The 16919-nt window shown below is 39.4% G+C and overlaps 1 protein-coding gene across 5 annotated transcripts in view; it reads right to left on the bottom strand.

The window, feature by feature from the left end:
* Window positions 1-121: 121 nt before the first annotated feature.
* Window positions 122-16919, bottom strand: part of LOC132391266 (fibroblast growth factor 9) — a 69677-nt gene continuing 52879 nt past the window's right edge. For 4 of the 5 annotated variants that reach the window (XM_059964208.1, XM_059964207.1, XM_059964206.1 and 1 more), the window contains exon 4: window positions 6846-8018. In XM_059964208.1, coding sequence (XP_059820191.1) covers window positions 7773-8018 — 246 coding nt within the window. In that variant the 3' untranslated portion in view covers window positions 6846-7772. Of the gene's footprint in view, window positions 449-6845; window positions 8019-16919 lie in introns of those variants that run through there. The other variant, XR_009511151.1, reaches the window with a different exon arrangement.

Here is a 16919-nt window from a genome sequence, read left to right on the forward strand (position 1 = left end):
TGTTTTTGAGAAGCATTGGAACATTCAGGCACTTGAGGGACCATGTGTAAAATTCAATGTATTGCTTGTATCACTTCAAAATATTTCTGAAAAATGAGATACAGAGACAAATAAAAGCAAATATTTATTTTGATATCCATGGAAACACTTTTTCTTTCGAAAAAAAAAAATTGGCCATAAGGTGATTTGTGACTGCCATTGGATAAATAATGTATGCAGCACAGAGATGCATGGAACAATAAAATTTCAGATTATATCACCTGTCCATACAGATTGCACAACCTTTGACAGGCTGAAGTGGGGCATTATAATTATCCCGAGTGTGTCAGGGAAACCAAGTGTTGTGCCAACACTCACCATCAGGGCAATGTGTGTAGAAGACCCACTTGAACAAGGTACTTGTGCAAAGCTGCTGTTGCAAAGGCAATATACTGCAGATGTTGAGAATCTGAAATAAAAACAGAAAATGCTGCTCAGCAGGTCAGGCAGCATCAATTGAGAGAGAAACAAGAGTTAATGACTCAGGTTGATATCTTTTACTGGAGCTCATATATCTCAGGATATTAGTGCCTAGAAATTCAATCACATTGCACTGTTTACTTTTTCCCCTCAAAGTTATGGAAAAGAACGTCCTTGCTTTGAGAATGAAATGCAATAATGACTATTCCATTTCACTCCAGAGAATTGTCCGGGCATTCAGAAGGAGTGAGTCACAATTGACCCCTGTTGTTGCCATTGTTCCTTTCTGAGATTGAAGAAGAAGTTGGACCACATTGTCTCAGCACTCCTTATTGCTGGGTTGCTACAGCTTCCAACAACTCCTTCTGAACACTGCCTGCACTATACTAACCCAGTCCAGCACACTTCTAACATCACTCTACAATCTTTCAAACCCCTCAGAACTCAATCACCCTGCTGATCCAGCAAGCTTCCCAACATCAGAATCCTTGGTCCTCAGTCACTGAGACCTTCTGATATCCCCAACAACCACACAAGCCCTTTCATTAAACTGGGCCCAATTTTCAGCCAATCCTTCTTCCAACCATTCCCCCCTCCACCATATATCAGCTTTAAATCTCTTATCCCACCCTTCCACAGCAGCACACTCTTTTATCTCCCACTAGACCCACAGCTGTTGAAGGGGTTAATGTCTGTACCCCCCCCAACCCCCCCCGCCAAAGCCAGCCTGAGCACAGGCCAAAGTCCAGCAGACATCCTGACCCCTAGAAATGGTGTTGGACCAGACTAATGGGCAGCTGTGTCATTGCTGAATTTTTGCAAGATTCCTTCAAATAAATTTACAACAGTGACATTGGTTAAATTTAAAAAGCAATGGAGTTCCTAATATATATTCATTATGTGCTCACTCCCTCTAACAGTTACATTGACTGCACTTCTTCCTAGTCTACACTTTGTTAGCTTATTTCTTTTCCCAAATTTCATCAACTCCAATGTCCCTGTCCCACCTAAACCACCCCAATGGTTATATTTTAAACACATCCTCCATGCTAATCAAATGATGATTGCTTTCCAGAGTGGCTCCCACTAATTCCAAAAGTATCCATTTCATATCTCACAGGTACTTGCATTCCTCCTACTATCAGAATTCTCTTGGGTATAGTTCTATACTCCTAGTCCACTCTAAAATCACTCCTAGTACAGCCTCACCTTCCCAGACAATCAGAAAAAATCTATCCCCTGCCCTTGAAGAAGCTCCATTCCACAATACTGTGGTCCACAAAGTCTTGCCAAATGCCAATAATTTTTTGGGAACTTGCCATTTCCAACAAAAAAGAACCTAATCCTCTGTCCGTAAAATTCTTTGCTATTACCATCAAAAATTTCTATCAACATTCTCAGATGGACTATTGACTCAACTGGACCAGTCACCCAAATAGTAAAACAGGTTAGAGGTAGAGTAACTCAACTCTTGGTAGTCCAAGGATGTTCTCCTGTCTATAAAACACCACTTGCCTGGATGCATGCAATACTCTCCATTTGCCTGAACACATGCATTTCAAACAATCAAGTGACCTGCTAGATTGTCACTCCATCCATCAGTTCAAACTTCACTCTATCCCACCACCAATGCATCGTGTACCCACAAAATGCACTGCAGGCTATTCCAGTGCACCTCCCAAATCCATGAACAAAAAAGACAAGAACAGCAGGGCATGGGGACATAACCACAGCTCCCCTCCCCTCCCAAGTTAAACACCATCCTGACTTGGAACTGGAATTCTCTACACCAGAGTACAGAGGACGTACTTAATTTAGAAGGACTGTTGTGGTTCAAGAAGGTAGCTCAGTGGCATCTCCCCAAGGACATTTAGCAATGAACAATATTTTCTGGCCTAACCAGTTACATCCACATCGCTGACTAAATGGATTAAATTATTGTATTTCATTCAGCTTAATACATACTGTACTATTCACAGCTCATGATACAAACTCCAGACTCTGGAGATTAAACACGGGTGCCTTATTTGCATAATATCTATACTCAAAGTGCAAGCTGACACTATGTTTGCATTGCCAATTTAATTCCCAGTCTATCCTCTTTGCTCTCTTCCAATGGATCTCAAAATAAACACAAAGAAATATGCCAACTTTCAGTTAGGCATTTTGTATCCTTCAACAGTTTGTGATCTCATCATTCACATCCCTTTCAGAGAGTATTTTTCTGTTTCTTGACCCATTACCACCTCTTTTGCTTTTCACCATTTCCTCTTTGTTGTTTAAACTTTCCTGATTTCCAGTTTGTGATAGCGCATCTGTTTCAATTTCCTGCTCTTCTCATCTTTCTCAACTTGTTTTTGCTGAAAACTTGTTATATCTTGAAAGTTTAAATTAAAAGTCATTGATCTGAAACTTTACTTCTGCCTCTACAGATGCTGCTTGATCTACCTTAAGATAATTTTTAAAAATTCATTCACAGGATGTGAACATCCCTGACATTGTTTACCAAGAACACAGATAACATTCTCAACAAGACTGGTGGGTCTGGGGCCAATGTAGATCAGACAGCAAGTTTCCTTTTCTGAAGGGGATTAGCATACCTGATGAGACTTTACAACAAACCAATAGTTTCATAGGTTGCTATTACTTGAGACTAGATTGTTATATGAAAATTATAAATTCATAAATTACTTGAATTTAAGTACCCCTGGTATCCGCTGACTCATGTCTCCTGAACTCTGACTGCTAGCTCAACCATTAAACTATCATACACCAAGTCTGTTGCTTCCTTCAGATTCATATAAACAATATTTTCCTACTATTGAAGATTAAGAAGAAGAAACCTATGATCTTTGTGCCTTCTTACTAATGGTCAGCTCTAAAACCCAACCCACCTTTGCTACATACCTAATTGGCCTCTATCCCGACCTCACCCTCTTGAACTGACCTTCCTAGACCATGTCCACCTTCACCCAGTTCTGCAAAAACTTTCAGCAGTGCTCCATTATCTTCAAACTTGCATAATCCAAGATATCTCTGTTTGGTGTCCCTCCTTCAGCTTTTCCACTGCTATGTTGTGTATATCCTATACTTGTAGAACTCCCTCTCACCTATTCTGTCTCTCCTCATGAATCTGCTGTAAATCCCAGATCCTTGGTGCTTCAAATTTTAAATACCCAGCCCATGGCTTCACTACGTCCTTACCTTTTCTTCAATTTTTACCATCAATTCTCGTTTCCTCTGATATGGCTTTTGCAAGAGATTCATTTGAAATACCACCTTTCACCCTCAAATGGACAAAGCTAAGAACAAGAAGTGTTTTTAATTCACAATATCCAAAGATGGAAGAAACAATTCAGTTTCTCAATGTTCTGATGCCATTGTTCAGCAAGGTATATATTTATAGTTTCCTACATAGCTTAGAGTCTTGTAGCTTAGAGTCTTGTATTGTATAGAAAAGGTAGAATTGGTTTTCCCACAGGAAATAAAGATCATTGGATTGGCCACCAGCAGATTATAATTTCAATAATTGTGAGCACAAGATCAGAATAGAGAGGCAGAGCTCGATATTACCCGGGAAAAAAAAGACCGAAGTACATCTAAATTATTGAGTTTGAATAATGCATTGAAATGTTGAAAAGTGACTTTAACATCTGGATTTGCATATTTTGGTATTTTTTTGACCAAGTTCATAGAAGTTCACTTCAAAATCAGACCTTCAACAGGGAAAAGAATGCTGCATTTATGAGAAACCCCAGCCAATAACAAGAGTGGTAACAATCTCAACTCTTCTCCGTATAGGTGAACATTGCCAAGCCACAATGGCTTGAAACCACCTGTGTTGGTCAGTTGCCTTCGCAGTTAAGGGACTAGGTGGAAGGCCATGCTAAAAGTAAATGCAAAGCCCACAGCTCTCCTTGAATCCTACTTCACAAGTCAGTCTTGGATAATGTTAAGTCATAGCATAAAGAATGTAAGATCTACTAACTTGTAGAGTATATGAAGATAAGCAAATACTATAAAGTCAGAAATGAGGAGATGAAAACTGGATTTAAACAAAATGCAGTTTCATTTTGAATCCGCTAAAAATCACATTCTGTTCAAGTAAGTGCATTTGAAAAGTGGGGTTTGTGGCAAGCTAAACAGGTTGTCCGAAATAACTGACCCTTACCTACATATTTAAACATTTTCATTCATCTGATATACTTGGATAGTCCAATATTAATTTATTAATTAAATTACATACTTAATTAGGTGTGCTGTGTTATGCAATAATACACACCTACCAGCCAATCACATTTCAGGAAATCAAACCATGGCATTATATAATAAATGCTTAGATATGGCAGATACATCAACAAAGTTCAGAATAAAATATATTTGTTATACATTACTATTATCTTTTACAACTCTTAGTTCATCAAGCTTGTGTCACTACTTTAGCCCCAAAGGTAAAAGAACATTTGCATTCCTCCCACTACTCAGAACAGCCTGGTATAAAAGAGCTTTTCAGAGCAATACTCATTTAACTGCCTACAAGTGGTCAAATTAACAAGGCTTGCATTAACCCTGCTGTGTCCTCACGTGTTGCAGATAGACCCAAAGCATACAGATTGTAATTGTAGTGCATTATTATCAGAAAACCACTCCATTTGATGGTCAGCTGGGTGTGTGACTTGCCTGCTGCTTGTCTCCCCCCTCCCCATTATATTTACTCATAAATGACTGAAAGAATTTGAATCCATGATATGTTGGAGTATTGCCAACTTAATAGTTGGCAGCTATTAACCCTAAAAGTCAATATGATGTTGAATATGGACTTTATTCGCAAATTCATTGATCAGATCCTGAAGGAAGGGATCAAATTGTTCTTACAATTTGTATAAACTGCAGCATAAAAAACAAACGTTTCCATGGATTGGGTAACAATCATTTGAGATGCTCAGTGCAAAACAGTGTCAAGACATGGGTGAAGTGAAAAGAAAAAGAAATTAAATACAATATGCTTCTGGTGCACCTCATAAAATATGCCGTCCCGTTCTTCAACTACATCAGTCTCCACCATTGAAATTCCCTCCCTAAACCTTTCCGCTTCTCTATTTTCTCTGATGAGATGCTCTTTAAAATCTATCTTTTTGATAGGGGTCTAATCACATTCATTATTCCTCAGGATCAAGTTTTGTTGATAACATTTCCCCAAATATGCCTTGGGATGTATGACTAAGAAAAAGCCATTGTATAAATATAAAGTGTTCTAATGGGAAATCAAATGGGTAATGCCAGTAGCTATAGCTAAACAAACACTAAAACCAAAGACACCTGAAAGGTAAACATTCCAGGTCATCAACGGTCTATCTTGCTCATTCTTATATCTCTTGGACTGTACCACTCTGGAATGTTGTAACATTTAAATGATTTTAGAAGATGTACAGGTAGTTAACGGACAAGGATCCAGTAGAAAATTACCTCAGGAACTTTAATGCTTTCGCTTGATAAATGTCCAAAACAGTTTAGGAATGGTCAATAGTTGTAACTTCTGCATTGTAACTCAGGTTATAAGAATATTCTTTGAAGAAAGTGAGAGGTGCAGTCTAAGTGCAGAGGCACTGTCAAAGTCAAGAAAGTATTTCTTTTAAAGACGCTGTTGCATTTTAGTCTTTAAACATTTTAGATTAACTTGTTCGATTGAAGGTTTTTTTGTCAAATTTCATTTCTGTAGCCAAATAGAAGCCCCAAATTCTGTCCCAATTTAATTTTGGCAGACAAAGGCAAAGGCTTGGGCACCTTATTGCCAGCAAGTTTTTCCAGGTATCACTTGAAACGTCATCATCTTCATCCCTTAAATGTTACTTTTACCACCGTAGAAATGAATTCTTGAAAAAAAAATCAAGCTAATGCATCGCATAGTTGTTGTTGCTCAGAGCCAATATTAAGAAAGGCTGTAAAACATGTTTTTGCACAAAGAATTTAAAAAAAAAACACAAGAATCTTCAGCATTCCCTCCAAGGCTACAGAAAAGTTCACACATTTCTAGTCCAGAAGATGACCTTTTTCAGTAAAACTATGTTAAGAATGATGTTGTAATATTTATTATAAAAAAGGATTTCTTTTCTTTAAACCTTTTGTCTATTACTCAGCTTTTAGTTTAAGGAGTTTTCCAATTTCTTGATGAATATAATACAGAAAAGGAACACTGGTCCTGAGAACGCTGAACTGTGAATACAGACTGGGATATTTTACTACCAAACTCTGCTATAAAACTGCAGGCTTTTGGTAATAAATCAAACAACAGCAACAGTTGTCTTTCTTTTTGAGATGAAGGATAAGCCCAGAGCTGTGAAACTGCATCTGACAGAACTGGATATAAAAGAGACAAAGGAGAAATGTGAAGACCCAACTTTAACTTTAATCGACGGGGAGGAGAGGGCGGAGGACAGGGAGACAGTCAGGAAACAAGCAGTCAAAAAACTGATCCTCAATATAATGAGTGCTGTTCATAGTGTTACAATAGACTGGGCACAAATGAGATTGTCACTTTCAGAACAGAGGGGTTACTGGAATCCTTTTATATTCATGCACCTTTACATTAACTCACATGAACTTACCATAGGTTCATAGTGGCCACTGGCATTTTTACACTTACAAAGCCTAAAGCTTCCGAAATGCCTATCTGGCCTGTACATATTTCATTAAAAATAAACTCTATATAATAAATAAATATATAAAATAAATATAATGTTGCCTTTGGAATTTCTATAAATAAATTTAACTTTTTTGTTTTCTTTACTAAGAGGTCTTTGCTTAAAGCCCTAAGGGGTAGTACCATTGAGCTGGTAGAGGAATTGTCTGTTTCTCTTTTTTATCTAAATCACTTTTTACGTATGCTTGCGTCCTCCATGCCATTATTAATGCAGTGTGAGCTTGAGCTTTGTCACCAGCCCATATCCCGATGAATCAAAGTATGGCAGCTATGCTGATACACAACAAAATAGAACTGATCAAAAAAATTTAAAGCGTGTCCCATCCTGGAGCATGCATCAGGCCATCTTTCTCCTTGGCATTTCAATATATTCCTCCCTCTTACACATTTTTTTTTCAACCAAGCAAGTGGGCACAGGCTCACCTCTGAGAGGACAAACTGTAAGTGCAGTACAAAATCAGCGTGTCCCATCCAAGCCTCCATACACAATGCATGCGACAAAGTTTGGCAACAGTAGAGCTGATGTGATGACACAGCTAATCGTTTAGAACCCACCACATGAACCCATTATAGTGGTTGCTTTTCAGTGGTCCAAAGTAAAGGATTGTCTTCATCAACTTTGGCTTAAAACATCCTTGTATAGTTCAGGTACTTTGTCAGGGTCCACGGGTCTAGGTAAAAAATGAGTGAATTTTTGATGCCTTTTAGTCCTAGTCCCTTCCCTTGGGCTTCCATCTTTGTTTAATGCAACAAAGTACCGTCTTCCAGTGTCCGCATGCTTATAAAGATTCGAGGAGTAGGTATTATACCAGTTTTCTTCAAACTGCTCCCGGAAAACACACTCTGCAGTCAATTTCTCCTGCAAGATGATAGAAAAGTTAAAGAAAATTAAAACCAAGGAAAAACTAAGCTTTCATTCGATTGTCTTCCTAGTAGCAGATTATATGCTGATTATAAATATCATCAGATTTTCATGTCATTGAAATTACTGGGATTAAAAGCTGGCAAATCCTCTAAGACTGAGCTCTCTGGAAAATGAATCCCACAATTTACAAGAATATTTTTAAAAATCCATCAAACATTCTTTTGCTGGAAACAAATAGCATACTTTCATTAAAATATTTCCTAAAATGCCAAACAATTTGAGGCAACAGCATATCTGAAGAAGCACTGTGCTTCACGTTGTTTTCATTGAACTGGTTGTAGGGCCCAGCTGCTTCTGCTTCTCTCCTGAGACGTTCACAGAGGATGGGGGGAGGTTGCCAGCAGGGGCACCAGTCCCACCATCATCATTTAGCACATTATGAACCAGTGCCTTTCAATGTATGCGTACAGGATGCGCCTGTTAACATAGCTCTCCAAAAGCAGTCAAGTTTAAATTCCTCTGCACACCCCTGCCTCTCTTTATGCACTGTTGTGACAGATTCCAGAGTAACAAATCATGAACACAAGCAAGTCTGCAGATGCTGGAAATCCAAAGGAACACACACAGACTGCAAGAGGAACTCAGCAGATCGGGCAGCGTCAATGGAAATAAATAAACAGTCAACGCTTCGGGCTGAGGACCCTTCTTCAGGACTGAGAAGGAAGGGGGAAGGTGCCAGAATAAAACGGTGGGGGGAGGGGAAGGAGGCTAACTGGAAGGTGATAGGTGAAACTAGGTGGGCGGAAAAGGTCAAGGACTGGAGCGGAAGGAACCTGGACCGTAGGAGAAAGGAGGAGCAGACCCAGGGGTAAAGTAACAGGCAGATGATAAGAAGTTAAAGGTCAGAGTGGGGAATAAAGGAAGTGGGAGACGGGAATTTGTTTACCAGAAGGAGAAATCAATGTTCATGCCATCAGGTTGGAGGCTACCCAGATGGAATATAAGGTGTTGCTCCTCCATCCTGAGCATGGCCTCATCTTGGCACAAGAGGGGGCAATGGACTGACACTTTGGAACGAAAATGGGAATTGGAATTAAAATGTTTGGCCACTGGAAAGTCCCACTTGTGGCAGATGGTGAGGAGGTGCTTGATGAAGCGGTCCCCCAGTTTGTGACGGTTCTCACCAATGTAGAGGAGGCAAGCCTGCGATTTCTTTTTCTATCTTTCCCATATGGGCACCTTAACCACATCTGAGTAAGAATAAGAAGCCCAATGATGCTAATCACAATCTAGTTTATTATCACTGACATACTTCATGAAACTTGATGTTTTGTGGCAGCAGTACAGCCAAGACATAAAACTGATTAAGTTCCAATACTGTAAATAAATCAATAGTGCAAAAGAGGAACAATGAGGTAGTGTGAATTCATGAACGGCTTGGAATGCTGATGGTGGAGGGGAAGAATCTGTTCCTGAAACACTCAGGCTGGATCTTCAGGCTCCTGTACCTCCTTCACTAATAGCAGCAATGAGAAGAGGGCCTGTCCCGGATGGTGAGGGTCCTTAATGATGGATGCCGCCTTCTTGAGGCAGTATCTTTTAAACATGACGTTGATGATAGGGAGCATTGTGTCCACGATGGAGCTGGCTAAGTCTACAACCCTCTGCAGCCCCTCTCAATCCTGAGCATTGGACCCTCCATACCCGGAGATGATACAAGCAGTCAGGATTCTCTCCACGGTACATCTGTAGGAACTTGCTAGGGTTGTTAGTAACATACCAAATCTCCTCAAACTCCTAACAAAGCATAGCTGCTGGCAATCCTCCTTTATGATCGTATCAATTTGTTGGACCCAGGATAGATCCTCTGAGATGTTGATACCCAGGAAGTTAAAGCTACTCACTCTTTCAGCCACTGACCCCACAATGACGACTGGTGCACCTTCTCTGACTTTCACTTCCTGAAATCTACCTTGGCCTTACTGATGTTGAGTGCAGGATTGTTGTGAAACCATCAACCGGCTGATCTATCTTACTCCTGTATGTCTCCTCTTCACCATTTGAGATTCTGACAACAGTGGTGTGACTAGTGAATTTATAAATGGCGTTTGAGCTGTGCCGAGCCACATGGTCATGAGAGTATTATTATTTTTTTCAAGTTGGGTGAACAATTGAATAAAATAATCTAACTTCAAGTTCAACTAAGAAAACTAGCTATATTTTAGCTATAAAAGCAGCATTTTATTTAACTATTATGCTCATAGGATTGTCTTTCTCAGATACAAATTACAATTTGTGATTTAAGCAATCAAACAGCACTGCAGAAATTGATCACATTCTGGCAAAAATGTGCAACAATAAAAATCTCTAATGCTACAATAGTCTCAGACAATGTTCAGTCAGCTGCAGCAGTTGCCAAAAACAGGTACATTTGTCTGTGTGAAGTTCGATGTCTGTGTTTGGATCCTTCTGGGGAAGTAGGATGCTCTGAATCAAGCTGGAGTCACTTACATTCTGTTGCCTGGATGGAGTTTCCTCGGTGACTCCAGAAAAAAGTAACAATATTTTTTTTTAAAATTAAGACCAGGAAAGCATTAGGTTGTAATCAGCTTCGTGTAATTTTTAAACATAAATGAATTGTAATGAATGATTAGTAAAAACATTTTATTCTGAACTGTTTTATAACATGATTGGTTCCCATCAATCCAACTGTAACAAAATACCTCATGTGGACTAACACATTTGAGCAGACATACATCTACCTGTTTTGTTTTAATAGAATCAGGGTTGATGGAATCAGTAGTGGAATAAACCACAATTACAAATGGACATCTGTGATTTCTTACTTAGTAAAGGTTTTACAAGAAGAGAGGTCTTTAGTTTTAGAGTCCTAGAATAATACAGCATAGAAACAGATGCTTCAGTTCAATTCATCCACCAAACGAGCCACATTAACCCGTGGTTTGGCCTCTGTTCCTCTAACCCCTCTATACCTAAAGTTCTATATCAAAACCTGGTTATTTTTGGACATTAATTGCTTTTATATATTTGATACTAGAAATAAGTTAACCAAAATATTTCAAGATCTTTCATTGGAACGTATTAGATTTCATGAAATGCCCTACAAGGTGAAATGTTTCTAAATTATAAAATGTTCAATGCTGGACTCTTGCTAATCAAAAGATTAGCTTGACTTTTGCTAATCAAAAGAGCAGACAAACTACGCACTAATATTAAGCGTCTGGAACTGTGTAAATAATCAGATGTGCTGTAATCTAGTTGTTATTATTAGCATTACTTCCAGAATGACTGGACAGTTCCTATATTTAGAGCTCCTAAGATTTTAAAAGGTGTCTTGATATGACGAAGCTAGAATTAATCACATTTGTATCGTTAATAAATACAGACAAATCAACAGGTAAACTGAGTTTACTAAGCTGCTAAACAAAACCAGAGAGGGGAATGAACAGACACACCCCAAAGGGAAAGATCTGCTAAATTGTGAAGTGCTCTCTTAACACTGGATAAGATGTCTCTGCCCTGGATTTGTGCTTAGTAATAATTGCTGGCATCAGTTCTCCGATTTGAACAAAGATATTGAAGAAGCTGACAATAAGCCATGCAAAGAAATTCTTCATTCTAATAAATAGCTTTTGGAAGGGGTTTTCACTACATGGTTATGTAATGAAGCTAAAGGCAGAAGGTACAGAGCTGTGTAAAAGAAAAACAGTTTAATATTTGTCCCTTTCAATAATTTTCTGATTCAAACCATGATATGTTATTCAGTCTCATTATCTGAATGGAGCTGAGCCCTTTCCCCATTGGGAAGGCAGGAAAACCAGAAAATGAGTTGTTCTTGATTAATCTTCACACACAGCTCCTAGAATCCACAAAGAAGGAATTCTGGCAAAGGACTAGGGAGAGGTAATCCGGTTGTCTTCTCAGTCATCTATAGTGTGAAAACTGGGAAAACAGGGTAAGAAAATAGATGTTTTATCAAATAATATTTGTAAAAATTATTAGGTTTTATATATTGTTGATTAATTTATTGAAGTTCTAGATTTACCATTTTCAGCACATAATAGGTTCAGGCACCAGCTTTTAAGTTATTTAAGTTATTGGTTATCAAGAGTAATGCTGTACTAGAGGACCACTGCACCTGAACAAGTACTTCCATGGTGGGTCAGACATGGTCATTTGCCCCATCGAGTCTGCTCTGCCATTCCATTGTGGCTTAGCCCTCTCAATTCCATTCTCCAACCTTCTCTAAGTAACTTTTGACACCCTTATTAATCAAGAACCTATCAACCTCCAGTTTACACATACCCAATGACTTGGACTCTATAGCTATCTATAGAACTTCACACATTCACAACTCTCTGGTTAAAGGAGTTCCTCCTCATCTCTGTTCTAAAAGGATATCCTTCTATCCTGAGGCTGTGCCCTCTGGTCCTCGACTCCCACACTACAGGAAACATCCTCTCCACATCCAGTCTAACAGCTCTTTCAATATTCAATAGGTGTCAATAAGATCTTCAGTCATTCTGCTAAGTTCCAACAGGCACCTGCCCAGAGCAATCAGATGCTCATCATTCATTAACCCTTTCATTCCCAGTATCACTGTGAACCTCCTCTGTTCCTCTCCCAATGCCAGCACATCGTTTCTTAGGTAGTGGCCTAAGACTGCTCGCGATACTCTAAGTGCATTCTGACCAATGCTTTATAAAGCCTCAGTATTATGTCCTTGTTCTTATAATCTACGTCTTTCAAAATGAATGCTAATGTTACATTTGCCTTTCTTACCACTAACTCAACCTGAAAATTAATCTTTAGGGAATCCTGCACAAGACTTCACACTCTTTTGCAGCTGATTTCTGAATTTTCTCCCCATTTAGAAAATAGTCTCTGTCTTTATTCCTCCTACCAAAACGCATGACCATACACTCCCCTACACTGTATCCCATCTGCCACTTCTTTGGGCGTTCTCCTAATCTGTCCAGGTCCTTCTGCAGACTCGGTGCTTGGTATAATGGTCAACCTACCAGAGCGCCTAGACGCCACTCCAGTAGCAGCAGTACTCTCAAAGGATATGTTTAAATATTCCTGTTTCAGATAAAAAGCACAACTGCTTCCAAGGTCAGTACAGTCAACAAAAATGTCTTAATGTGTTTAAACAAATTATCGCTGCGTAAAACCGACTGAAGCAACACCGATTGTGGTCGGAAGTGCTGACGGAGGACACGTCAGAGGAAGTGCGGGGTTACAAGTATGTTTAAGGAAATGGGGTTTTAAACTCTCTTTACCAACTATCTTGCTGGCGAACGTGCAGTCTCCGGTGAATAAAATCGATGATCTCAGAGCCAGGGTACTGAATCAGAGGGACGTCAGAACTGCGTGCGTCCTTTGTTTCATGGTATCCTGGCTAACTTGTTCTGTACTGGATGCAGCGATCCAGATCAGCGGGTTTACTATACACGGTCAGGATAGATCTATAGAGTCTCTCAAAAGCAGAGGTGGAGGATTATCCCTCATGATCAACTCTTCTTGGTGCACAAGTATATCAGTGGCAATTCTGCTCTTCAGACCTGGAATATCTAGCAGTTAAGTGCTGTCCTTTTTACCTACCATGGGAGTTCTCTGGGGTCATTTTGGTAGCAGTTTACATTCCACCTCAGGCCAATGTCAATCAGGCTTTAGATGATCTGAGTAATGGGGTCAACATGCATGAAACACTGCACCCTAACGCCTTCACCATCATTTTGGGAGACTTTAACCAGGCCAGCCTGAAAAAAATCACGAAGCAACTACCATCAACAGATCACTTGCAACACCAGAGGAAACAACAGACCATTGCTACACCACCATCAAGAATTCCTAATGTGCTATTCCATGCCCTCACCTTGGGAAGTCTGATCACCGAGCTGTACTTCTACTCCCAATGATACTAATCACAATCTAGTTTATTATCACTGACATACTTCATGAAACTTGATGTTTTGTGGCAGCAGTACAGCCAAGACATAAAACTGATTAAGTTCCAATACTGTAAATAAATCAATAGTGCAAAAGAGGAACAGTAAGGTAGTGTGAATTCATGAACGGCTCAGAATGCTGATGGTGGAGGGGAAGAATCTGTTCCTGAAACACTCAGGCTGGATCTTCAGGCTCCTGTACCTCCTTCACTAATAGCAGCAATGAGAAGAGGGCCTGTCCCGGATGGTGAGGGTCCTTAATGATGGATGCCGCCTGCTTGAGGCAGCATCTTTTAAACATGACGTTGATGGTAGGGAGCATTGTGTCCACGATGGAGTCTACAACCCTCTGCAGCCCCTCTCAATCCTGAGCATTGGACCCTCCATACCCGGAGATGATAATAAACCTGACTCTGATTCTGATTCTGATCCAGCAGCAAGTGCCCCATCAAGCACCAAGAGAAATAAATGTTGATTAGGGGTGCTTGATGCTTATACATGTCCATATCATGCCTGCTACTTGGTTTTCTTAATTTTAATTATTGATAGTAAGAAATTTCAATTATGAATTACAATTAGCATATGATTACAGATGAGATCAGAGTTAACATCTTACATGTTGTGCAGTAAATCTCAAGCAATAGAAAATGTCAACAGATACTTCAGCCTTCTTAAACTGTAAGAATATGAATAATCACCTGATTTACTGCAACAATCAGGATACATTCTACATCTACACTTTTCTGTTTGGAAATGCAGTCATGAATAAAGTTTTCCATGGTGTTCAATTCTTTTGAAATATGTACTGTATGTACTTTGCTTCAAGAGATTTATAGTCACTATTTTTTTTGCAGACCAATTTCTTCAGGCCTGGCGTCTACAATGGGAATGTCATCTTTGCAGCATTTGCAAAAACGGCAATCTATTTCTAAGCCTTAGTTGCTGACCATAATATTCCCCAATGTAAATCTGCGGGGCTCATTGGAAGCTCCTGCTCAATGTTAGATTAGCATCTTTCCACTCCCAATCCAGTTCCAGCTGAAATGGTGAAATAACTCCAACTCTACCAGCCAATATTTGTGGAAAAAATAAAACTTACATGGCTATGCCATGACTTCAGAAGTCCAACTGATGAATTCAATGAACAGTGTTCAAATTCTAGATTTATGTCTTTGATTCTGGCCGAAGAAACTTTGCCAAATGTGTTCATTGGTCATGGAGTGGTTGTGATGGAGGGGTGAGGCGGATCTGGCTTGGGTTTGCAATCCTGTACATAGACTTCATCCTGTCGGGAGGTTCCTCTTTCTCAATTATTACTGGGCCACTGGCACTAGAGAGGGGTAGAGGAACCTTTAGGCAGAATCTCCCATATTCTTAGCATTCAAATATATCCACACAGGTTAACCATAAAAAACAAACATATTTTTGCTTGGAAATTCAGCCTTCCCTTTGCCTTGTTATTAACATTCAGAAAATATGTTGAACTGTAGCACCAGGGTGACCTAATGTCTTCAAGAATGAAGTATTAAAAAAAGGCAAAAACACTATTTATCCTCAGTCTTGAATGCTGATTCTAGCTCTACTAAAATAGACTTGGTTTTAGACTTAGCCTCAAATCTAACTTCTACAGGGTCAGTGTTTGTAGGTTTAATGCAGCAAGCAGAGCAGCCTGATCTTTGTTGAGCCCTAAATTACAAAACACATCTGGAAGCCACAAGATTAGTCAGGAGGACTGAAATAGAATGAAAAAGTGAGGCTTGCTCTATAGGAGTAACGTGATATTAAAATAAGAATGTTAGATTTATTCCTCACAAGTGATTGATACTTGGACAAATTTCATGAAAGCAATAATGAAGGGAAAATTCAGGAAGCATTACATAGAATGATAGCAATTTGTGTCACTAAATAAGACCATTTGGCCCATTATGCCCATACTAGTCAAAAATAATCCTGTCTGTCAGCTCTTGGCTATGCCACTTGAAATGTTCATCCTGGGATTTTTTTTTAAATATGGGGAGGGATTTTGCATCTGCCGCTCTTTCAGGCCCTGGGTTCCAAATCACTTCCATTCGTTATCCTCCATCTTTCTAATTCATCTCCCATGTAAGAAATCTATGATCCTGGTTACTTGCCTCTCTGTACGTGTTTACATGCTAGGCTTGTTTTATAAACACATTCTAAATCTCCTCTCAGTCTCCTTGTTTCCAAATAAAGCATTGCCAGCTAAGCTGTCTTACCTCATAACAATAATTCACAAGCCCTGACAACATCCTCAAATCTCCTCGGCACTCTCTCCAGCAGTATCAAATCCTCCTTTCTATGCTTCAGCCAATAAAGACAAGTATTGCAAATGTCATCTTAATGAACTTGTCCACCTTCAGACATCTGAGATGGGCATTCCAAGATCTACACTTTTCAGTGCCAATCATTTACTGGAGCTAACCTTGCCTCGTTTGTCCTTCACAGTTTCATTACTTGCATTTTCTGCACTGAATTACACGAGTCACATTGTGCCCTCTTTACCCAGTCCACATAAACCTTCAGGTAGCCAAGAACTTTTTCCCTCTCTTTAACTTCACTACCAATTTTGGAGTCAGCACACTTCTGAAGTATAGCCCCTCCATTTGCCCAAATCATTTATATTTAGGTACTGCAAATTAAAGAGCTTAGAAGTAAACCCTGTGGAATCCACTGCACACAGCCCTCCTTTGACTAAAAACCCCAAAACCTATGGTAGTGTTGTTCTGCTATTGAACTAATTCTGAATTTAATTTATTATTTGCCTTTGGATCCCAATTTTTTTTCTTAACCAATCTGCCATATTTGTTAAAAGCCTTGCTAAAATCTATGTATACCATATCAAGTGCCCGAGCTCATCAACACCATTGCCTCTTCAAAAAATCTATTAAGCTAATCAGAGATG

This window comes from Hypanus sabinus, chromosome 3 (genome assembly GCF_030144855.1).
Source record: "Hypanus sabinus isolate sHypSab1 chromosome 3, sHypSab1.hap1, whole genome shotgun sequence".
Classification (NCBI taxonomy): domain Eukaryota; kingdom Metazoa; phylum Chordata; class Chondrichthyes; order Myliobatiformes; family Dasyatidae; genus Hypanus; species Hypanus sabinus.